General features: G+C 41.4%; 1 protein-coding gene across 1 annotated transcript in view; it reads left to right on the top strand.

Annotated features, from left to right (window-relative positions):
* The window catches only part of LOC149456826 (cytochrome P450 4B1-like), a 43364-nt gene that overhangs the window by 5599 nt on the left and 12715 nt on the right, over window positions 1–25050 (top strand). Inside the window, exons 2-8 of the mRNA XM_089684432.1 lie at window positions 5628–5772; window positions 13914–13958; window positions 16226–16353; window positions 18369–18493; window positions 18611–18762; window positions 19834–19940; window positions 22219–22409. Of these exons, the coding sequence (XP_089540558.1) occupies window positions 5628–5772; window positions 13914–13958; window positions 16226–16353; window positions 18369–18493; window positions 18611–18762; window positions 19834–19940; window positions 22219–22409 (893 nt within the window). The remainder of the gene's footprint in view (window positions 1–5627; window positions 5773–13913; window positions 13959–16225; window positions 16354–18368; window positions 18494–18610; window positions 18763–19833; window positions 19941–22218; window positions 22410–25050) is intronic.

Below are 25050 nucleotides of genomic sequence, written 5' to 3'. Positions count from 1 at the left end.
GTGGTCATTTTTCGGACTGTGCTGGGAGGATAGCATGCCTATCCAATGATCAGAGTTGTGCTGCCCCCTCCCCCACTGCACAGCTATTCACTGGAAAGATCAGTGTACTGCTGTTTATCCACCCCCACCTCTCTAAGCCACTTTTTCAGCAGAGAACAGAGAGAGAACAGAAATTATGCATGTTTAGCCTTTTATTTTTATTTTAAACTGAATGGATTGTTTTACAAGGAAAGGGTTCACATATACTTTAAATTGCCATTATCTAAACTGGGCACATTCATTGAACAAGGTGGAGGTTGGTAGTCCGAGTGGTACAAATAGCTTTTATCTATTAATATGGCAATGCTCTAGTTTAGAGTAGCGGTATGGAGGAAATAATGTAGACACCGCCCAACCATTCTGGTTTCTCTGGGAAAACCCCGCAATCTGACCCTAACCCTGCGATCCCACGGAGATGAGTATTGTCCCACTCCACCTGAGCTCCTTCAAGCTCTATCCCTATAGGCTGACAGAAGATGTGACTGCGGCATCGCTACCTCTGCCAGCAGTGGAGAGGAGAAATACAGCATGGCTGCCTAACCTTCATAAGAGAGGCCAGGCTGGGGAAGGCTTGTAGTATTCTAGGTGTACACTAGCTGTATTCAGTGCCATTGGCCCAAATAAATTACCCCGCTCCTGATGTCGTACCTCCATCCCCCAGGATCCAATGATAGTTCTTCAGCATTGAGGTGTAGGGCAGGGCAAGGTATCATGTGCCTACTGGCTTTTATTTTATGGACTGCTGGAGCCAGTGATGATGTGCTGCTTCCTCCACTTTGGGCAAAGGATAGAAGTTTATTAACTGCTGTGGACCTGGATGGTAGGTGAGAGCTGTCATTGCTGCAGAGTGCCCATCACTTGGACAATCTTTAAATGTTCCCATTTATACATTTAAAAAAATACACATTAGAGAGGGTTTTCTGACATGCTCTGTACTCACTTGTTCTGCTGAAGGAAGGTTGCCATTCGTCCCTATTTTTGGAGGACAGTCCGTGTTGTGAGAGTCCATCCCCAGGAAACGGGTTTCTTCGAATTTGCTCCCAGGAGTTGCCAGGTATTATAAAGCTGACCATAGATGGTTCAAATCTCGGCCAGTTCACCCAATGCAATTGTTGTACAACTTTGGTACAGCCAGGATGTCATATTCTTCATCATATCATTGCCCCCCCACTGGGAGAACAAAATGGCTCAGGGATTCCCCCATCAACACAGTCAGTGTTGGAATCTAGAGATTTTCTTCCTTGCAACCCGTGGTTTAAGGAAAGAAAATCGCGTCGTCTATGGCCAGCTTGTTTGTACAATGTAAAGTAGATGGCTTAATGTGCCACATCCCTAATTAAGGAAATCTCAATTTTCAAGGAGAAAAAATAATAGATCCTTGCATAAAGGTAAAATTTGTGAGGCATGACTAACACAAATGATAAATAAAATACAGTAAATGTTATTATCAAAATTGTTAAAGAATCTTGCGCACCTGCAGGTGAGCCCCTATCCATCTGGGCCCCCTCACAGGCTCCAGCCTTCAGCCTCATATCCTTCTCCATCTCTTTCACCCGCACTCTCCTCCTGCTCCTCCAACTCTCTTCCTTCTCTTTCTCCTCCAACTCTCCTGCTGCGTAGGCTCCATTACTTTTAAGGGTTGTCCAGGCCCTTTACCAAGCCTCCTGTTGAGGACTAGCCAGCCTCCCTCAATAATGCAGAAAAGCCACTCCTAGTTCCACCCACTTATTCTAGACCTTTCTTCAGCTCTAACCAAATTTTGCCCTCTGCTAACTATTGCACCCAGGCTGCTACTCAGCCCTAGCTAACAATTGGAGTCTAGCTACCCCTAGCTACATTAGTAATTAGATATAAACTATTACAAATTTACAGCATATTCCTAATTACCATTATGCATTTAGTAGGAAGTGAGCTATAGCAGCAGCTTTCTGGGTCTCCTTCTATAAATGTCCTGTGACAGACACCTGGATAGTAGGAATGATCAGATTAAAAAAACAACTGAATAACTCAAAAGAGTGACAACCAATTAAAACAACTAAATAAAAAAATTTTTTAAACATTTAAAAATTAAAAAAGTGACCGAATTTGAAAAGACCCTGATGAAGTCACAGGACAGTGACGTAACGTGTGGGTCTGTTAGCGGAGTAAAAACCATATCAATACATGTGTTTGAGGCCCGATTTCAACTGATGTGATGTAAGTGTTCATTTGGCATTTCTCCATTAACGTTTTTGCTTTAAAATTACCACACTATGAGAGTGCTCTCTCTTTTTCCTTTGGGGTGCATCTGAGCTGGCTGATGTTCCTGTGAAAAGGATTACCAGTTTCAACACCACTGAAATCCCTGCGGTTATACGGTGAGGAAGGCCATATTCCTGTGAACGGTGTGATTCTATCATCTTAGATATCTATTAAATTTATTAAATTAGATATCTATTAAATCTATTTAAATCTATTTAATATATTAAATTAGATATCTATTAAATTCTATCATCTTAGATATCTATTAAGGGCCCTGGGAGTGTGAGGCCTGAAAGCTGTGTGGCCCCTTGGGGTCTTGGTGTGGAGGTGAGAAGGTATGTTAGCCGGTGACGGATATATCATTCATTTCACCCAGTTGCTTTGTTCGTTTGGAGTTGGCGGTCTATTTACATGGACTTTGTGCCAATTTGATGATCACTTATGTTTATTTTGATGGTCACTTATTATTTGTTATATGTCACGTTGTTTTAAATATTTTTATTTTATTTATTTTTTCTGTCTCCTCACTCTTCAAATTATTGTCCTTAGTACTATTTATATTCGTGCAACACAATAACTCACAATCCAAAAATTATCAGATATATGCCCTTTATTCCAGATTTACCTGTTTATTGAGCTTGAAGATTGCAGTTTGATCCCAGGTTCCAGTTCCATAGGTCTAGTCTTTGTGATAAGCCTCGTGGTGTCCTCACTGCATTGGCCTGTGTGCTATGGGTTAACCATTCATTTCTATGGACTTGTCAAACAGGTGTTATCAGTTAAAGGTAGAAACAGTCAGTAGGTGTCAAAACAAATGTCTGGGTTCAACATCGGATCTACTGGGTGAAAAGTGCTGATAAATAATCTGACCAAACACACCCTGCAGTATCAGTTGTAATTAAATTAAGATGCACTGCCGATATAAAATGTTGTCTGTGAAGGGGCATAAACTAAGTAGCTCAACTCCAGTCAAATAAAAAAAAAGTTCTTTTTTGTCAGAATGGGGAAGAGGTAGCCAAATAGTGGGATGGCTCCTAAACTGAATGGTGCAAATGTGAGAGGAAGGACTGGAACTCTTCCTGGGGAAGAAACACTCTGTAAGTGGCTGTATCCAAGACTAAGCACATATACTCAAGGCGATGACTCAAATCCATCCCTGATTCCTGGACATGGAAAATTCATCTGAATCTCTGCAGATTCTTTGCTGTTCAGTGGACATGACTGACAGAATCTGTACAGACTGTTCCTTTAGCAGGAGATCATCCAGAAATTTTATTATGTGAATACCCTGGGAGCAAAACAGAGCCAGGACTTTGATGGCATCTTGGGGAAGACCCAAAGGGGTTGATTTACAAAAACATGAGAGTGCTGCAGCTCTGCATAGAAACCAATCAGCTTCCAGTTTCTTTTGTCAAAGCTTAAAGTGATATTAAAAGGCTTAAATAAAAAAAAATAAAACAAATACATCATACTTTCCTGCCGTGTGCAGTGGTTTTGCACAGAGCAGCACAGATCTTCCTCTTCTCGGGTCCCCCACCGGTGCTCCTGGTCTCTCCCTTCTGTCGGGTGCCTCCACCACAGAAAGCAGTTTGCTATGGGGGCATCTGCTGCTCTGTGTGTCCATTCACACATGGAGCCATGCCTTGGACCCACCCCCTCACTCTTCTCATTGGCTCACTGGCTGTGATTGACAGAGAAAGAGGAGAGGGAGTCATGGGATTGCAGAGACTCCAGTGCACATTGCTGGATCGAGAGGGGCTTGGGTGAGTATTGGGGGGGCCGGGGGAGCAGCTACACAGAGAATGTTTTTTACCTTTATGCATAGCATGCATGAAGGTAAAAAACATTGAGCCTTTACAACCACTTTCATTGAACAAGCTGAAGTTAGAAGTTGATTGACTACCATGCACAGCTGCACAAGATGTTGCACTCTCCAGTTTTAGTAAACCAACCCCAAGGTGTTTTGAACAGACCAAAGGGAAGGGTAACAAACTGGTCATTTTGCTGCCTGGTGGGAAAATTGAGATGTGTATGTAGGCATCTCTGATGTTCACAGAGCCCAGAAGATTCCCCTGTTGAAAAGAGGCAATGACTGTTAAGATCTTGTCAAGGCAGCAAATGGCAGGGTCCACAACTGGGACCACTCATTTTTTTAGGTAAATCCTGAAGAGGAATAAGATATTGCTGAGCAGAACGCTTAAGAGTGGTGAACGTATTTTCAGGATGCAGCTTGTCAGCTTACAACTCAGACTCCATGGTACATGCATTTTTAGAAGCCCAGGCTGGTGTCTTTTGGGTAAGTTGACACAAGCTACTCTAAGGCAAAACACAAGTCCACCACAACATTAAGGACCAAAATGGTATTCCTATGTTTAGGAGAAATATGGGCAGATTGAACGTCTTCCTGTAAGGAATCCTCAGGGAGCAAAACCGTAGCAGGGAAAAAGACACAGACTATGGAAGAGATGCTGAGGTTGCATTGAGGAGGAGATTATCAGCATTGTCACAGCAGATAAACCTCCTGAATGCCAGTCAGTACAGGACATTCCCAGCTCCCCCTATAAGTTCTGTGATTGACAGCATAGCTTTCAGTCAAAGAAATAAATGAATGGATGAAATAGAAGAGCTGTAAAGCAAGGAGTATAAGAATGCAAGAAGCACAGCTATACCTTAAATAACCCATAGCCAGGGCTTTTTTCAGCGGGAATGCGGGGGAACGCAGTTTCGGCACCTCCAGAGCCAGAATGCATGTAGTGGTGAGGTGTACTGGAAAGTCTATTGTTGTTGCTGGGGGTGTCAGTTGTTGCTGGGAGGGATCTACTATTTCAGGTGAGGTCTATTGTTGCTCACCACTGAAGAGCCTGTTTCTGCTGGCTTCTGGGAGATCAATTGTTGCTGGTGGGGGTCTGTTGTTGCTGGGGTGGATCTATTGTTATTGGGGGTGTTTTGTTGTAGAGTTTATTGTTGCTGGGTGGATCTATTGTTGCTGGCTGCAGAGGATCTATTTTACTGCTTTTTTATCATTAACATATTACTTAGCACCACAAAATGATACTTGGTTCTGTATTCTCTTAAAGGGGCAATTACTGGGAGTTGGGTAGTGGGTGAAACCAAACGATGGTGCTCTGAGGTGGGTAGGGGGCAAAGACAAGGGGTGACTGGGAAGGGAGGAGTACCTGCACCTATTCCCTGAGAAAAAAAGCCCTGCCCATAGCAACTATTTAGTGTTTAACTTCACGCTTTTACCTGGTGCAGGGATCAGAAAAATAGAATCTGCTAAATGACCATCGTGCTTCATTTTCTCCTTTGTCATAAATGCCGTTTTAATTTTTTTGTTTTTTTAATAGTTGAAGCAAGATGGCACCGATCTGGATGTTGTGGCTAGTTATGGGAGAAAATTTGAATACGCATATACCATGTGGCTTGGAAGATTCTTTGCCACTCTTGTTATCTGCCACCCAGACTATGCAAAGACCATTCTGTCCAGACAAGGTAAGAAGTTTTTTTTTTTTGTTTTCATTTTGTTTTTTGCTAATGAATTTTGATTTGTAAAAGGATAACATCTTCTGCGATAAGGATTTGGATATGTTATGTGACAGTAGGCAGTTGAAATCACCTGCTTGCGTCTTGGATGGACGATACATTTGTCCAAGGTTTAGACTATAGGGAATTTGTTCCACTGACTAGAGGGAAGTGCTGAGTCCTTCAGCACCGAGGTAATGAGCCCAGCTGAAGGTATTGGGCTCAAGGCCTTGATAAAACTTCCCAGCCTGCTTAGGGAGTTGCTCCAACCTGATCTGTGCCTGAACTGACTGGGGGAGCAACATACTATCTGAGTGCAGTGAGATAAAAGCCTGTGTGGTTAGCCTCCAACTAACAGAGACTAGGTACAGCATCAGGCTGTACCTAATGGATAGCTAGGGAAGTGATTTGTACAGTAAGTAGCCAAGTTGGCCAGGGTTTGATTTGATGTTTTCTTTTTGGTTTGACGTTTTCCTGTAAAACTGCACCCTTTTGTTTTTCACCTCCACTGTTGTTGTGCTGTGCCCGTGTTTTTATGTGTTGTGCACCCATCCAGGGGGTCACACACACCCGCTGCTGAGTGAACCCCGTTAGTTAATATAGGTTTTGAAAAAGCTAGTGGCAATGATGTTTACTACTTTGAGTTACTTCTCCAGAGCAAGTATGCAGCAAGTGAGAATGGAACTCCCAAACTTCATAATTGTCAGTCACTCAGAAAGTGTTAAAGCCATTGGCTCAGAATGGCAGGCAACTAGCATTTTCAGGAGAGGGCAATGATGACAGTCTGGATACATCTGTCACTACAAATTTCCTTTAGAGAGGATCAGTGCTGACCACTTCTACAGATTCAGAACCTCTGTTGTATTTTTATTGCTGCCTATGACCTAATTGATGAAAGGCACCAGGTCAAATTAATGAAAATATAAAACTGTTTTTACCAATTAGTAGGTGTAGGATGGGAATTTCACAATGGGGACACTTATTTCAACAATCTGTCAAAGATACGATTAACCCTTACCACCCCCTTACCTTCAAGCCAAGAGAGAGCAACAATAAATGCCAGCATAGGTCCAATCTCTTCTCCACTCTATCAAAAACCAAGAAGAAAACTTTTGGCTGGAGTTCCGTAGGTTTCTAGGATTTGTTGTGTGTTGTATGCATGTATACCTCCCTATGCTATTAGACACATTTGCAGCATTTACTGTTTTAGAATGTGTGTTTTAAGATAGTCAGGTTGCTAAGCTTGATGCCCAACCTTCCTCAGTCTTCTGAATAGGCTTGGCATTAGTAGCAGTGATGGGTCATAAAGTTCAAAGTCAGGCTCTTTATTTCAGTGTGGCAACCCCATCCCCATGTGTAGATAAAAGAAAAATTAGCAGATCTGGCTGCAATACTCAACTATAATCTGGCGATGCTCTCCACATCACACTTTTTTTTTTTTCTTTTTTTTTTTGTGTGCCACAAAATGTCCCTGCTGAATATAGTTAGCATCATTCACCCTGGAAGAGTAAACCTGAAAGGTTAAACTGCTTCTCATCCAAATTTATTGAGAGACCATGTATCTTTTTAAGAGACCTAAGACTGAATATTTTTTCCCTGTTGCTAGAATCACCATTTAGACATTTGTATATTGCGATCATATCTCCTCTCAAGCATCTCTTCTCCAGGGAGATAAAATGTAATGTTTGTAGTTGTTCCTCATAACTGAGGTTCCCAAGCCCCCTTTTTAGCTTTATTTCCCTTCTCTGGACTTTCTCCAGTTCCAACATATCCTGCCTGAAGATGGGTGACCAGAACTGGATGGCATACTCAAGATGTGTCTCGGACTAGAGTTATGTAATGTGGAAGAATTATAGTTTTATCTCTTAAGTAAATATTCAAATAGGCTTGCTGCAGCTTGGCATTGCATGCTATTGCTGAATTTGTCATCTGCTAGGACCCCCAGATCCTGATCCATCCTACATTCTCCTAGTCTTTCTCTCCCTTTGAATAACTAGCATTCATATTAGCCTTCATTAGAATTACTTTATATTTTTCAATATTAAACCTGATTTGCCATGTCGTTGACCACCCCTTTGTTTTATCGAGATCTTCTTGCAAAGCTACTACATCATGTTATGAAGTCATTACCCTGTTTAGCTTTGTATTATCAGCAAACGCAGAGCTTGAACTATGTATACACAACCTCAATATCATTTATGAACAAGTTAAACAGAATTGGTACTAGGACAGAGCATTGGGGTACCCCACCTACAACTCCAGACCATTAAGAGGGTACACTATTTATCACCATCCTCTGAATGAGCTCCTATAACTAGCTTTCTATCCAGATACATACTCTTGTCAATACCAACACATCTTAGTATGTAAATTAAGTGTTTATGGGGTACTGTCAAATGCTTTAGCAAAATTCAGATATAACACATCCACAGGACTCTATCAACAACTCACCTGCTCATAGAATGTTAACAGGTTGGTCTGCCAAGACCTATCTTATAAATTCATGCTAGTTACTACTAATTACACTATTTTTATCATCAAATTCTTGGATGTGGTCCCTTAACATCCCCTCCAGTATTTTACATACTATTGATATTAGGCTTACTGGTCTGCAGTTGCCAGATATATATCTTGGCCCCTTTTTGAATATTGGTACCACATTAGCTTTTTGCCAATCAGCTGGTACCATTCCATTTACTAAGTTGTCTTTAAACTTTAGGAATAACTGTCTGACTAAAACCTTGCTAAGTTGTTTGAGGACCCTTGGGCGTAAACCATTTGGTCCTGGTGATTTACTCAAATTAAATTGTTTGAGTGGTTTTTTTTTTTTTTTTTTTTTAACACTGGCTTCTGTTAGTCATATTGGTACATTCTGTGCTGTGTTACTAATGTAGCACCCTCCTAGATAGCTAGGGGGAGCTAGAGTGCAATTTATAGTTAGGGGGGCTGAGTAGCAGCCTGGGTATAATAGTGAGGACCATCTGTGCAACAGGGAAGGAGTGGAGCAGCAGAAGGCCTGTGAGTAGCCACCAACCCACCAGCTTGCAGGCAGAGGAATGAGTGAGTTGACCGACATTCCCTGGGTCAGTAAGGGGAAGAACACTCTAGTGGGAAACTGGATTAGCTTTCTACCCAGGACTGTCTTGCATTTAAAGTGACTTGCACTGGATCCTCTGCCCAGGGATTCCTTCAGATAGCTGGATAGAAGAGTATCTTGGGTCTGGAATGATACACCAGGAGAAGCTGGGTAGCTCTCCATGAAGAGGATCCTTCTACAAAGTTTCAGGAAGATTGTCCTCAGTTGCCATTCCCTTGGGCATCCCATACACCCCTTACCCCATCCAAGTTATTCATCCCCTTATAATATAAAAAAACCAAGCTCAAGGACTGGTTACTGTCTCCTGGATGCAAGTTGGAGTGGAAAATGCTTGTTGCCTGGCTGTGCAGGACTATAGAAGACCCAGACCTCAGTGACTGCTAAGGGAGTAGTGCTACACTAAGTATGTATTTAGCATTCTCCTTTTCACTTGTAGCCAACTTCCTATGATCATGCTTTATGCCAATGTGGTCTGACATCACCTTTTTACTATTGATATATGTAAAACATTTTTGGGGACTTTTTTTTTTTACTCTCCTCTGCAATGTGTCTCTTGTGGTCTATTTATCTGTCTTGGTCACACTCTTACTATTTAATTGAATTCTTTATATTGCTTGCATGCTGACGGTGACCCTTCAGCCTTATATTTTTTAAAGGACAGTGTTTTCTCTTTAATATGCCTTTTTACACTAGAATTTAGCCACCCAGGTTTAGCTGCTAGTTCTAGTGTTGCCCATTGGAATGCACTGGTTAATGCTGTTATTTAATATGTCCTTAAAGTACTCCAATTTTTCCTCAGCATTCTGTTTCTAGAGCTTTAACACATTTAATGTCCTGTAGTATATATCGCAGCTTAGTAAAGTTGGCTCTTCTGAAATTTTGTGTTCTTGTTCTGCCCTCCTGTCTCCTTTTTCCTACGATTTACGGTGAACATAATTGCTCTGTGATATCTGTTTCCCAAGTTATCCCTTACTTCCACATCTGCAATCAGCTCCGTGTTGTTTGCAATTAGTAGGTCAAGCATAGCATCATTTCTAGTCGGGGCATCTACCCACTGACACAAACTGATGAGCCTTAAAAAAGTGAGTGGTTCCGCCTGCCCAGTCAATATCTGAAATATATCAAAACCTGAAATCTCCCATAATAATATGGCCCTGTCTTGCTGCTATTTCTAACTGTGAGAGGAAATTGGTCTCCTCTTCGTTTAGGCTAGGGGGCCTGTAGCATACATGCACAATTAACTTTCTGTGTGTTTCTTCTATTTAACGCTCCAGTGACAAGCATTCCACCTACTTTCTTGCCTTGTTAGCAATGGCATCCCTCATATTCATAAGCAAAACCTCCCCCCCCCCCTTCTTCCTACCCTGTCCCTCTGCTAGAGAGAGTACCCCTGGACAGTTGCAAATCAATCATGTGAGCTGTCAAACCAGATTTCTGACATTCCCACAAAGTCAAAACCGTCCTCATGTATCAGCAGTTCAAGTTCTTCCATTTGCTAACTAAACTAGCATTTGTGAACATGCCTTTTAATTTTGTACTGGCACATATTATTTTCTCCTCATTTGATCTAGGGCTGTACTAGGATTCTACCAGTCTACATGCATTGGTCCTGGGTAGTCTAGTTACACTACCATTTTTATCCACCCCAGCACCCTCTGACCTTTGTCCACTGTCTGGTATATCTTCCTCTGATCACTTCCCCTCTCCACCTAGTTTAAAAGTTCCTCCAACATGTTGACCATCTTCTCCTTCAACAGAGCTGCACACTCTTCTTAAGTGGAATTTGTCCATGCTATAGAGCCAGCAACCAACCCAAATGTCAGCTCAGTTCTCCAACATTTTTTCCTGCACCAGTTCCTCAGTCATTTGTTAAGTTTCCTAAGCTCTTGCTGCCTCTGTGGTGTAGCTTGAAGTACAGGCAGTATTCCTGGGAATACTGCCCTGGAAGTAATGTTCTTTAATATAGCTCCTAAGTCCCTAAAGTCATTTTTTAGGATACTCCATCTGCCTCTAAATTCGTTGTTGGTCTTCTGCTGATTGAGATTGGATTATACATTTTCTCCCAGCCATTGTGATCCCCTCTTTTCTCTTTTTCTGACTTTTGCATTATCTTTTTATGATTTGCATACTCTCCTCTTAAGGAATATTATTGCTTACACTAGATCAGCAATGGGCAAACTACGGCCCGGCGGACCTGTTAATCCGGCCCGCGGAGCTAGGCTCCCGCTAGGCTCCTCTCACAGTCCGCCCTGAAGACCGGTGTAGCATGAAAATCTGTCTCCTATGAGGATCTGTCCCCCTCGACGTATCTGCGCATGTGCCGGAGATCGCCGATCGGCTGCTAATGCCTGAAACTGTCACATGCGCAGATACGTCGAGGGGGACAGATCCTCATAGGAGACAGATTTTCATGCTACATCGGAACGGCGCGGGAACACGGCGAGAGGAACGCGCGGAGCAAAGGTAAGTGAATTGACACAGGGGGGACTTGGGGACTTAAGTCAAAAAGTTTGCCCACCCCTGCACTAGATTGTTGCTCTTTATGGGCTGAATGAAGAAAGGGAACATGCTTCATACTCTAACAGATTCAGCTTTTCATAGGCCTTGTTAAACTCTTGTTGGCCTCCAGATAGCACTGAACACTACATACTTGGAGATGTAGTTTTTTCAGCTGCTGTTGATATAAGCTCTATATAAGTAAGGGTTACTGATAACAGACATGCATATTACCCTTCTATCTTCTTGTATGTTGTTCATTGTAATGACCACTTTCATTTATTGAAGTGGTTGTTTCTGCTTTGTGGAAATTATCTCTTTGGAGCACTTTTTCTATTGCACTGCTCAAAAGCTTAAAAAACAATCTGAAATATAAATTTGATACCAATATGTACCATGACAACTGAGTCCTTGCCAGCCCCACCCAACAATCTCTCCAACATACTGTGTGGCAAGCCCAATTTTATCACAGATTGCTCTATCTGTCTGTCTAATAATTGAGTCCCCTACCACCAGTATTTGTCTATCCTTTTTTGTAACCTAACCTCCATCCTCACTGGAGGATTGGCAGCAAGGGAAGGTACTCTACTTCAGCAATGCCACTCCTGAACTGATATCCCCAACATCACACAACCGGGTGTATGTAGTTTCTGCACTTCCATATCACCTCCCTTCTCTATACTGGCCTCTGCCAATACCTGATGGGTACAGTCCAAACTCCCTTTCAGGTTGATGAAGCTTTACAGTGGTGCCAATTGACTGCTTAGATTTAGGATCTGGGTTTCCAAGGAAAGAACTTGCTCACATTTTGTTCAAGGAACATGGTGCAGGATGTGCACCACTCCCACTGGACATATCACCCACTACCTTAATAGGGATAATCCAGGAAAAAGTAGGAATTATATATGGGCAGCACAGTGGCTAAATGATTAGCACTTCTGCCTGGCAGCACTAGGGTTGCCGGTTCGAATCCCAACTATAGCACCACCTTCCTGGAGTTTGCATGTTCTCCCTGTGCTTGTTGGGGTTTCCTCTGGGTACTCCAGTTTCCTTCCACACACCAAAGACCTGCTGGTAGGTTAATTGGCTCCTGTCTAAATTGGCCCTAGTATGTGTATCTATAAATGGAAGTTAGGGACCTTAGATTGTACACCCCTTGAGGGTTAGGGACTGATGTGAATGTACAATATATATGTAAAGTGCTGCGTAAATTGACGGCGCTATATAAGTACCTGAAATAAATAAATATTTTATATAATTTATTGTTAGCTTTACTTGCTAAGTTTATTCTGAGCATTAGTTCTTTTTTTTCCCTTACTGTTTGTGAGCTCCTGCTCACTGATCACACGGCCCCTGATGATCTGTCCTTCTGCTCACACTCGCATATCACACAGGCCCTAAAGACCTCTCCTCCTGCTTGTGCTCCCCATTCACACAGCCTCCTCCTGTTCTCACTCAGCAGCATTCTGTGAGTTTTCCACTTGGAAGTAGTTAATGAGACTGCCTCTGCAGTGTAGTCAGCAGGGAGGCTTGAAACTGTTGTGCATGTGCCAAAATGTTTGCTACGTGTAAAGGAGAGTGGTGACTTATTGGTATGGAATATACACAATAAATATATAAATGGCATGGATTCAGCAGCTGCCCGTCAATAGCAGGACATGTGGTATAAGACTCTCCCTCTCTATATCATCCCTCTAGAGTTTTCAACCCAATCCTCCAGAGACAGAAAGTGATGTACATAAATAACTCTGTGGCATCAAAGAGCTATTACACCTAAAAGTAAATATTTATTATATTTCAGCTTATCAGTTCTCAGACGTGATGGCTGCATTAGTTTTCTTTTTTAGGCTTTCTTCTATTTTCATCTGGTGATCCAACCAGTAAGTCTGTTGTTTTGCAAAAGAACAAGCTTTCTTGCAGTTACAGAATGAGACAAATCATTTAACACTGGCAGGGGTGCTTACAGTGATCAGTTTTTATTTATGTATGTAAAAAATACATTTAAAAACTGCCTATAAAGTGATAGTCAAGGTTTGGCTTCAATTTGTTAGTGTATTTAAATCTGCTAATACATCTAACCCTTCCCCCCCCCCCAGACTGACAATGCTGCTGTCCAAAGGTGGCCCCTGTGCTCACAGATCCACAGTGGGGGCCCTCTAATATAGGAGGTGTGTTAATGGTCAGATCACCAGATGAAAGCAAATGGGGGAAATAAAACTAAAAAAACGAATGCACCCACCACATCTAATGATTGGTAAACTGCAATATATTACATTTTTTATTTAATACCGCTTTAAGTAACACAGCCACTTATAAATACAGACAACAGAGGGTAGCAGATCCCTGCAATATTAGAAAAAAACGTGGATCTAGGAAGAACCTGGAAAGCCATAAAATATTCAACTCCAGTTTCCTGTTGCCCTATTTTTAGGTTCTGCCATCTTGTACCCTAAATAAGGGGGAAGGGGGTTAAACATTACAGCACTCTTAATGAACTATCACGTTCTCTTTCTTACAGATCCAAAGGACAACTTTGCCTATCACTTCATCACCCCATGGATTGGTATGTCACAACTTTCCTATCAATTAGTGCTCATTTGCTCCTCCTGTCACTTTCTATCACTTCCCCATCAGTTCATTCCTGCTTATTGGCAGGTGACACTTTCATGTTTGTAGGCAGGTTGCCTACTGTAGTATTTCTAGGTTTGGCTGCCGTAGCCAGGGAAAGGGGTTAATGCTTTATGCTGCCTTCTCCAGGCTTTTCTGGGTCCACCCCCCCCCCGCCTCCAGTTTGTGAGTTTATAAAAGAGAAAAGGGTTCAGATCCAGGGAGTCTCGGGGGGTTTAAAGAGTTTCAAGTCTGGAGAGTCTTCAGAGAGTTGCCTAAGCCTCCTATTGAACCCTTCTTGAATAGCCATCCTACTGCTACCCTGTACTGGGGCCATTGGGACTTGCAGTCCGCCCTGAAAGACACTGATTCATCGGGACACCATCATCATGGACAAGCTCCACCTTGGATTTACCACTTCTAGACTCCACTTAAGAAGGTATGCTGGGGCAGCCACAGTTAGGGTTATTTAGGAGAGAGACTTTTTGCCTGTTAAACTGTATTGCTGAGTTTTATCAGTAAAGTTATGAAATGTTGTTCTGCCTCATCTGACGTTATTCTAAAGGGGTGTGTTAAAGTAACCTGCACAATACATAGAAACAATCACAAACCCATCCCGGCCTTCAAGTTGCAATGTCCAATAGTCTGTGGAGATGGGGGGGAGCAGATGGAATGAAATTCCCAAAAGATCTTGCATCTACCAATAGACCCGGGAAGATCCAGAAACGGCTTGAAAAAAACAAAAGAACAGCAGTGCAGCATCTCCGTCAGCAATACATGTAGTTTTATTGAGCAATTAAAAAATAGTACACTGACCTGTAAAATTCCTGTCAAAGAGCTCTGGTGGAGATCACACATTTGGAATTGCTTCTATGTTGTGAAGGAGATGACCATTTAGAAGCCCTCAGCCGGAATGAGGAAAGAGTGAGCTTGTCAGCTGTCAAACTCCTCGAAGGGTCGAAACCGCTGACACTGCCTCCTGGATCTCCATACAGTGTAAACTCTTGACAAACCGCTCTGGTGCAGATTGCAACATAGAAGCAATTCTAAGTGCATGAAGTGGGTGATCATTTAGAATCCCTCAGCCAGCATAGTGAAGGAGTGAGTTTGACAGCTAATAGCCAGCACCGCTGACACTGTCTTGTGGATCTCCAAACAATGTAGAAAGAGAGGAGGGGGAGGGCAAGGAGGGGGCGGCAACGCGTTTCAAAGGACACACCTTCTCTGCCAAAACCTGCCCCTGGTGATAGTATGATGATTTAAATAGGATCTGATCAGCAGATAATAGCTATGTATGCCATCAGTGTAATAAATGGATACTAGGGGGTTTATTTAGTAAAACTGGTTCACTCAGAATCTCGTGCACTTCTGCATGGAAACCAACCAGCTTCCAGGTTTTATTGCTAAAGCTTAACTGAACAAGCTGAGGTTAGAAGCTGATTGGCTACCATGCACAGCCGCACCAGATTCTGAATGAACAAGCTTTAGTAAATCTCCCCCTAGGGGTCGCAATGAGATATACATTGAGCTAATCAATAAAACGTGCTAAAAATTATTAAAAATTAGGGGAACTGTACTAAATAGCATCCCCAAACATTGTTTCAAATTATAAAAAATTTATCAATAGATTATGCACCATATTAAGCAAAAATGAATCATAAAAATAAATTTTAAATAAGACGAAAAATTAAATTAATAAAAGAAAATTAAAGGGATTATTTTAAAGAAGAGAACTTCTTTAAAATTATCCCTTTTAATTTTCTTTTATTAATCGGAGGCAGAGAAAGTGAAATACATTGATCTTTTCAGTGATTGGCTGTACAGGGGGGAAGGGGGATTGGGGACATGTCAGCACAAGTCTTGGCCATTGGAGAACTGGCAGGCTTTTCTCCCAGCACATCCAGGAAACTAACCACGTTGGGATGGATGTGATTCTATGTCTAGCATGGTCAGTTTGAAATAGGAAGGCAGGGGTACTGGCAGGATCACCAGGTATTCACATAAAGGAAGACACACAAGTAGAACAGGATACATTTAAACACAAGTACATTGTGCAACGTATTAGGAATATGAATGGTTGGAGTAACATACACTTTAAGGAGCCAGTGGAATATTCAACCCAATCTAGTCTGAAATTTCAGTCTGGTATCCATGTACCATGTAATATTCTGGTTGTTAGGCATTTTTTTGCTTTGATCCTTCTACTGTGCTCTTGATATGCAGGGAAAGGGTTATTGGTATTATCTGGTGCAAAGTGGTTCCAGCACCGCAAGCTGCTGACCCCGGGTTTCCATTATGATGTTCTGAAGCCATATGTGAGACTGATGTCAGACTGCGCTAATGTGATGCTGGTAAGGAGGAATCGGTGCTGAAATGCGGAATGGTCTTGTAGAGAATGAGCAAGTGTGTAGAATGGAGAAGGGATAGAACTTAGAATGTTTTTATTGCTGTGTATCTTCCTGTTCTGGTGACAAAAGCACCTCCTATTTCTTGTCCTAGAATCACAGGGACAGGAAGTGAGGGAAACTGACAGAAGAATATGCTTTTCCATCCTACTCTATCCAGAAAAAAGGCTGGATTTAGTCTCTAAGTAGAATTAAAGCCATAGATGAAGTAAGGAATGGATATAATCCCTGTCAGTTTTTTTAGCCATCTGTGTCCCAGAAATGTCCCTTCCTGTTATGCCCCATAGCCAAAAGAGAAAATCACTCCAAAGAGGGAATCACTGGGGTCTCCAGCAGAGACAGCTCCAGACAAGTTTTTGGATGTTGCTATGTTGGTGCTGAAAGGTTAAGTGGGGGTGCTAATTGCTGTCTTTTGGGGGTGGCAAAAAGTGAGTGTGGCCAAAGGTGGGTGTGACCAGAATGTGGGTGTTTTTCATGGTCTATCCCATTATATAGACAAAAGAGGGGCTTGGGGCACAATACACAGTTTTCTGGAGTAAAATAAACCCAAATCGGACCAGCAATGATACCCCCTTAATAAGTGTGAGGGTAAACAATAACCCCAGCATGTGTAAAGGCCAGAACAGCATATTAATTAACCCCCGGAATGGAACAAAAACATCCAGCCTGGTACAATTATTAGCCCCAAGCACAGAACAATAATTTATCCCCAGCATGACACAATTAACACTCAGCATGGAAAAATACACCCCCAGCATTGCAATTAACTTCCAACAATGCACAATAATTAACCACTTAGCATGGCACAACAATTAAATCCCAGCAGGGCACAATAATAAAGCCCAGAATGGCACAGTAACTCCTAGCACAGCAATAAACCCCCAGGATTGTACATTATTAGCCCCCAAAACTACACAATAATTAACCTCCAGGAGTATAGCAGTCAGTGTGCCCCCTTCAGTATGTAGTGGAGCAGTGAGCAGTATGTAGTGAGGGCATTGAGAAGTATACAGAGGGGGCAGTGAGCAGTGTGTGGCAGAGGCAGTGAGCAGTATGCAGTGGAGCAGTGAGCTGTATGCAAAGGGGGCAGAGAGCAGTATGTAGTGGGGGCAGTATGCAGGAGGTAGTGGGGCCGCGAGCAGTATGTAGTGGGGCAGTATATTTAAGCAGTATAAACAATCTAACACATTAGCAATACTCAGAGTAAATGCACTTCTGGCTTTACAATTAAATTCTAAAGTAACAAAATATGAGTATTACTAGGATGATAAAAGACCTGGGGCACCCTGGGATAAAACAGAAAAATAAGTTCCGCGGTATGCGTAGCACGCCACAGTGATTAGTATACATGGCCAGATTTTGGCTAACAGTGGGAGGAGCTTAAAGGGGATTAGTAACAGAATCTGTGCCTAGTCACTATATACACTGCACACATATAATGGTACTTGTACCCACAAAATATTCCTAATTGCTGTACCACTGACTTCCTCCTTACACCAGAGGCCCCAGTGTTCCCCCTTACATCAGTCTACAGGGTTCCCCTTTACAGTGCAAGAGGGAACTCTGCGGACCCTGATGTAAAAGGAAACGCTGTGGGCACTAAGTTAAAGGAGAACACTGCGGAAAAATGGGGGGCTAGAAATATTTTTGGGGGTGCTATAGCACCCATCTACCACCCCTAGTCTCCAGCACTAGTGTCCCTATTGGAAGACTTTCTTGCTGTTCCTGTTCTGTTGGCAAAACCAAACTTGGTATTTTCTTTCACTTTCACTCTGTGATAGAGATATACAAGTCAAATGGAGAGAGTGAATCTCTGAAATGGTGACACGGACAGCAATAAAAACAAGTGTTCTAATCCGTTTCCACTCTATTCAAAATGAAACAAAAAAAAGTTTTGCATTTTAGTTATACTTTAATAAATGATGGCATTAAATTACTATTTCTTGTTTTATCTTCATTAGGACAAATGGGAACATCTGGTCTCAGAGAAGAAATCTGTAGAGCTGTTCCATCATGTCAGCCTCATGACGCTGGACACCATCATGAAGTGTGCCTTCAGTTACCAAAGCAACTGCCAGAATGACAGGTCAGTACTTTCACAGAGGTACTAAAATATATTTTGGCTTATTGCTATTAGGACACCTGGTGGCTGAAAGAGATTGCTGCATGTCATAGACTGGTCTCATATTTTGTCCCCTTACAGTGAAAGTGAATACATCAAGGCTGTCTATGAGATGTCCTATTTGGTGGATTATCGATTCCGAACTTTCCCATACCATAGTGATCTCATCTTCAACCTGAGCCCCCATGGATACCGCTTCCGGAGGGCACAAAGACTAGCTCATGCACACACAGGTAAGCAGGGTCATAGATAAGGGGGAAATGAGCGGTCCAAACATTCTCTCAGCATGGTTGCCAACCATCAGAAAAATGAAACATTTCCCTGTTTCTAAAAGTTTGTTTCTTAGCAGTCCATAAAAATATCCCTCGTTCTTGTCAGCTGCCATCTGCACATGCAGGAGGTCAGAGACTTTTCAAGTCCTCCCTAACCCTCCCTCTCTATGCTTCTCTTCTTATGAGACTCACTGCATCCGGCTGTTTTCTCCCAATTCTCGAGGATTGCAGTGATCTATCGGCCTCCTGGACGGGTGTCCCACTTTCTTGATGATTTCTCCACCTGGCTACCCTACTTTCTCTCCTCTGAACTACCCACTATCATTCTCGGAGATTTTAACATCCCTATTAATGACAACAACCCGGCTACATCCCAACTCTTCAACCTAACCTCATCTTTTGCATTAGCACAGTGTATACAGTCCTCCACTCACTCTGATGGGAATACATTAGACCTTGTTTTCTCCCATCTTTGCACTCCCTACAACCTCACAAACACCCCCTTTCCTCTCTCTGATCACAATCCCATCACCTTCACAGTGTCCTCGTCTTCAAACACCTATTCCTCCAAGCAGCAAACAATTACCCGCAGAAACCTTCACAACTTGAACCCTGCTCCTTTCCACTCTGCCTCTGACCAAATAATCATCTAATAATAGTATGAATTTCTACAAAATGTGTTTAAGGACTTTTGATTGAATACCAATTTTGACGCTGAGCAATTGTTCATATCTTAGCTTCCTAGGGGGGAAGTAGTACCTTGGCGACCGTGTACTTTATTTGAATTTGTTTATTGATTTATCTGTATTTGATGAGTAGTTATTGAGATTTGTCCTGGTTTTGGATCTTATATACAATCAAATATACTTATAGCTTCATTTGAATTCCCTCTGAATTTATCTTTTTTTTTTGTTCTAAGGGTATGATATATTAACATTTCAGACTTGTGTTAAGTGACAGTAACAGCATAATATACTGTATGTTATGACATCATGATGTTCGCTTAGTTGAACCAATGTTTTTCCAATACAGATAATGTTATCAAGCAGCGGAAAGAATCTCTTAAACAGGACAATGAGCTGGAGAAGGTCAAGCAGAAGAGACACCTGGACTTTCTTGACATTCTTCTCTATGCCAAGGTACCAAATCCAAGCTGAAAAGACTGATTACATAGAAATTATTTTCATTGGTGCATGCAGAAAAGATTTCAACAACACCGGGGATACATATGTAAACTTTTAACAGATTATCAAAAGCGAGTTCTTTCAGAGCAAGCCTTTACTAAGAGAAACGTGAGATGCCTGTTGTCATTCTGCAAGTACCAGTTTCCTGACTATATTGCTGGCCCCCTTGCTTCAAACCTTTGTGTCACTGACTTGGAACATGTATGCACATTAGGACATCTGTCTTTGCTAAACTGCATTCTTGTTCTGGGGTCAATGTCTCAGGATATACTGTATGGAACATGTTTAATTCTTTAAAAAAATAACACCGCTTGGCGTGAGTGATGACGTCACATCCTACACTCTGTCCGACGCATTTCGTATTTGTTAAACACTGTTATGCTGCTTTTGTTTATGAGTATGTTTTAATCGAATAAACCCGGATTTGGTATTTTGGTTTATACTATGTGGAATCTTCTTCTTTCCTTCATTATGGCCTTCCTATAAATTGTGTGGAGTTACCTGTGAGGCTGAGGAGGATTGATCTTGAAGGGCTCATTAGCATCCAAAATATGATCTTTTCTGTGGCAAACATGTTTGACCTCCTGTGATGACTTGTCATATTATTCTGGTAATATGAATTTTCTGGTAATAGGCTTGATATCTATGTTGGTGGAGGAGATCATCATCTAATTTGTCATGCACACGGATTTGGCTTTGAAATTTTATATTTATTCCTGTGGAAATGGACTTTTTCACTATTGTTAACTATTTCAAGTTTCACATTTGATTTATTGCACTGGTCACTCATTATACTTTGCTGTTCAATATTTGAATGGTTATATAAATGTCCTGAGTGGATATTAGCTCTTAAAAAGGTAGTGCAACACTTATGAGTTTATTATTGTTAGATCTCTTGTGTGTGGGTATTGTTGCTGTACTTGCTGATTATTATTAATATTATTATTATTTCAGAATTATAATTTGACACTGAGTACGGAGTTAACATGTTTCCACTATAGTGTATTATAACTAGAGGTCAACATAACAGTCAGATAACAAGCATTTGGGAGCCTGCATTTGCCTTTCTTCCCAGGAATCCTATATCCATACTAACCATAATTTTGTTGTCTCCTGTACCATATGACAGCTAACAATAGACATTAGCAATAAGCTGCACATCAAAGTGATGTAGATACAAAAATTCCCAATTTGTGTTCAGTTTTGAGAACTTTACATTTCCCATATTGATAGAATATGCAATAAAAGGTGCTCATTCACATACTGTAATGCATATATGTATTTTTCAAGTTTTGGGGTATACCAGTCCTCACACTAAGGCCATCATGCTTACCATGCACAAATATTTTGGACATTTTTAATTACTTATCTGTATAAAGGGTTTCTTAAAGCCTCATAAAGTAAAAACACACATGTATTTAATTTGCTTTGTGTGGTCTCCTTGGAGATTTACCCTTTGCTTCCTTTTAATGTCTTGATGTTAATGTTGTCACTTAGGAAATAAGGACAAATCTCTTCAGCAGATACAAAAAGAGCAAGCAGAGCTTTCCTAACTATCCAAAAAAGTGACATGCATATGCTTTGTGAGCAAAATGGCACTTTAAAGTGGAACTTTACCCATAACAACTTGATAAAAAAAAATAAGCAAGGCACATATATTCCACATGAATAAATATGCTACCAAAATTATTGTGTACTATAAATTGCCACCAGCAATGCTCCTGTTGCTCCTTGCTGGAGGCTACATTTTGCTGAAGACCAGAGCCCCTGAACAGCAGTAAATCTTTAGGCTGGCAGCAGATCAGCCTTTGCAAATTCAGCACAGTGCCTAAAAATAGAGAGCAACTGAGCATGTGCAGAGCAGGGTGAGACAGTGTATTACTGGACTATAATCCAGTATAAGTACCTTATTTTAATATTTTATATAGCTATACCTGCAAAAGGGGCCAATATGAAGTGATCTAGTGGGACCTAATTTCCTGACTAAAGTTTCACAGTCTAAATATCTGTTGGACTTTAATATATAACTTCACTTTTTAATATATAATTTCTTCTTAATTCAAAATTTAAAGGCAACCGTTGAGGGCAGAGATTTAAAAGAAGCCTTTTCTGATCCATCTGATCATTTCTTTGTGGAGCCTCTGTAGAGTAGAGTAGAACTTTTGACTTGTATTGTTTGTTTGACATACTTTGTTGGAAGGTTTGCTAATATATTCTATTTTAAAACCATCAGGATGAGAATGGTCAGGGCCTGTCGGATGAGGACCTGCGTGCCGAGGTGGACACATTCATGTTTGAGGGACACGATACAACAGCTAGCGGGGTCTCCTGGACATTATATTGTATGGCTACATACCCTGAACACCAGGACAAATGTCGGGAGGAGATCAGAGCGCTCTTGGGAAGTCGGAACATTTTGGAATGGTGAGAACATGTTATCTCAATGTCCTTTTTAATATGATGGCCTTCTAAAAACTTTCTGTTCAGTAATAATGGCTAAATCCAATCCATAGCTAAATAGCAGTTCTGTATGGATGCTTGATAGTAAAAATTTCCGATGTCTACCAGCTTTCCTGAATTCCAGATCTAAGGAGCTAGTTGGTGGTTAAAGTGATTCTAAAGGCATATTTTAAAAAAAAACAAAAAACATATTTATACTTACCTGCTGTGTTCAGTGGTTTTGCACAGAGCAGCTCCAATCCTCCTCATTTCAGGGCCCCTGCTGGCGCTCCTGGCCTCTCCCTTCTGTCGGGTGCCCCCACATCAAGCAGCTTGCTATGGGGGCACTTGCCGCTCCGTGTGTCCATTCACACATGGAGCTGTAACTTGCCCCCCCCCCACTTCTCATTTGCTCAATGGCTGTGATTGACAGCAGTGGGAGCCAATGGCTCCTGCTTCTGTCTCAGCCAATGAGGAGAGGGAGTCCTGGGGTAGCCGAGGCTCTTGTGCTCATCGCCGCATCGAGAGGGGGTTTTGATGTGTATTAGGGGGGCTGTGGGGAATGCTGCACAGAGAAGCTAAAAATAATGCATGAAGGTACAAAAAACCTCAAGCCTTTAGAACCACTTTTAACCCACTGGTGTCCATGCTCAACAATCAGTTTTGGTTGGTCTGAGCCTTTAAGTGGTAATAATGAATGAGAAGTAGGGATTAAAACTGCATCCTGCCTTAATCATGTTAGGATGTGACCAAAAAAGAAGGTATTGTGTATGACCATACAGTGTCAGTAATAATATTAACCGCTTCCCGACCTCACTATAGAAGAAATGCTGCTACAGGGCGGCACGGATGCACAAAATCACGTATACTGTATATATGTGGACACAGGAACAGCTCCCACCGAAATCATACAAACGATCAAACACAGTTTAAGGGGTCTTCAAATGGCTCAAAAAGAAGTCAAAGATAGAACTTCCATAGTGAAGTAATTAGATAATTATTATAATTATTTAAAAAATTAAAAAACAGCCAAATGGCTACTCACATAAAAACAAGGGTCACAGACCCAGCAGGCATGTACTGTGTAACCCACAGTCAGGTGTACATACAAGGAGTCCCAAGATGGCGATTACCGTCCAAACGTAATGACATCACCACGCTCTATTCCTACCAGTTATGTCACGCTAACACGTGACTTCTTCAGGGCTATAGAGCTGGTGACCACGAACACCTTTTATAGGAAGTCCGCACCTGAATTGGATCATTAAGCAGAGCACAGCGGCCATTTTCCCATGGATTTTCCACATATACAAGGAGCATTTAAAACTGCATGATAATGATCTCAAATGATTGCAATATTTGGACAGACTCTGACCCTATGGTCATACTGCATACATAACCCTTAATTTACATATTTATATGGATGAATATATATGATTGAAAAGAACCACATGAATACATAGATTATAGCAGCCATTTTCCCATAGATTATGTTTTCATCTATGTCATTTGGCTGGTTTTTAAATGTTTAAATATCTAATTACTACACTAAGGAAGTTCTATCTGTGACTTCTTTTTTGAGCCATTTGAAGACCCCTTAAAGATGTGTTTGATCGTTTATATGATTTCGGTGGGAGCTGTTCCTGTGTCCACTTAAAGGGAGAGATCCATCCAACCAGGGATCATCCGGGGATATTGTTTGCTCTTTGACTCCTTGAGGGTAAAATTTTTGAGGTGAGCGCACTCACTAGAAGGTGATGGATATAATTGACACCATAAATATGAGCACGCAACAAAAAGTGGTAATATAAAAGTTGAAGAATTGAAAAATCTGGATTTTTATATTCTATATTTTTGTTGTGCTATAATAATTTTTTTTTCACTTGTTTGGGTCTTATTTCTTCGCTTCTTGAAACTTTTTTTAATTTATTTATATCAATTGATATATGTCCCGGTTTTATAATTGGTCACTTTTGATTTTATATTTGCTTTGGAATGTATTTCACCTTTAAGATAATAAGGATACACAAGGTTTATTAATATTCTTTCACTTTAATATTTATATTATGATTTGACAATATGGTATTTTAGTATTTACAGCGCTACACCATTTGTTCAAAATAATCTTTTCAGCTCATTTCCTTCAGGTGTTAGCAGCTACTTCATCCCATGTGAGGATATTTGGCAGCGCAGGAGTCCACCCACATTTAATTGTATATACGTGATTTTGTATTTTCGGGTAGGGGTGCCTCACGCGCACCCTACTTGCCCTGCCATTTGCGGCCATGGCTGTCAATCACCAGGTCCCAGCCAGTGATTACTTGCTGGTACCCAGTGATTGCCAGTCATCTCCAATGGGGAGAACTGTTTGTAAACAATACAGTTCTCCTCCCTGTCAGCTTGTGCACACTGCTTTGGATGGCTATGCATGGCACAGCTTCATTCATATGCATGCTTATACTTTTCAGAGGTCCGATATTGTTCTATGTACAATCCTTGTTTTATTGATTGCATGTAATATTCTAATTTTCTGAGATTGTGGATTTGGGGTTTTCATGAGCTGTAAGCCATAATCCTCACAATTATGACAAATCACGGCTTGAATTATCTTGCTTTGCATGTAATG

Source organism: Staurois parvus, unplaced genomic scaffold (genome assembly GCF_062004578.1).
Source record: "Staurois parvus isolate SC_StPar_1 unplaced genomic scaffold, SC_StPar_1.0 ptg000347l, whole genome shotgun sequence".
In the NCBI taxonomy this organism is placed as follows: domain Eukaryota; kingdom Metazoa; phylum Chordata; class Amphibia; order Anura; family Ranidae; genus Staurois; species Staurois parvus.
Note: the sequence above shows the minus strand (reverse complement) of the source record. Positions and strands in the feature narration are given on the sequence as shown.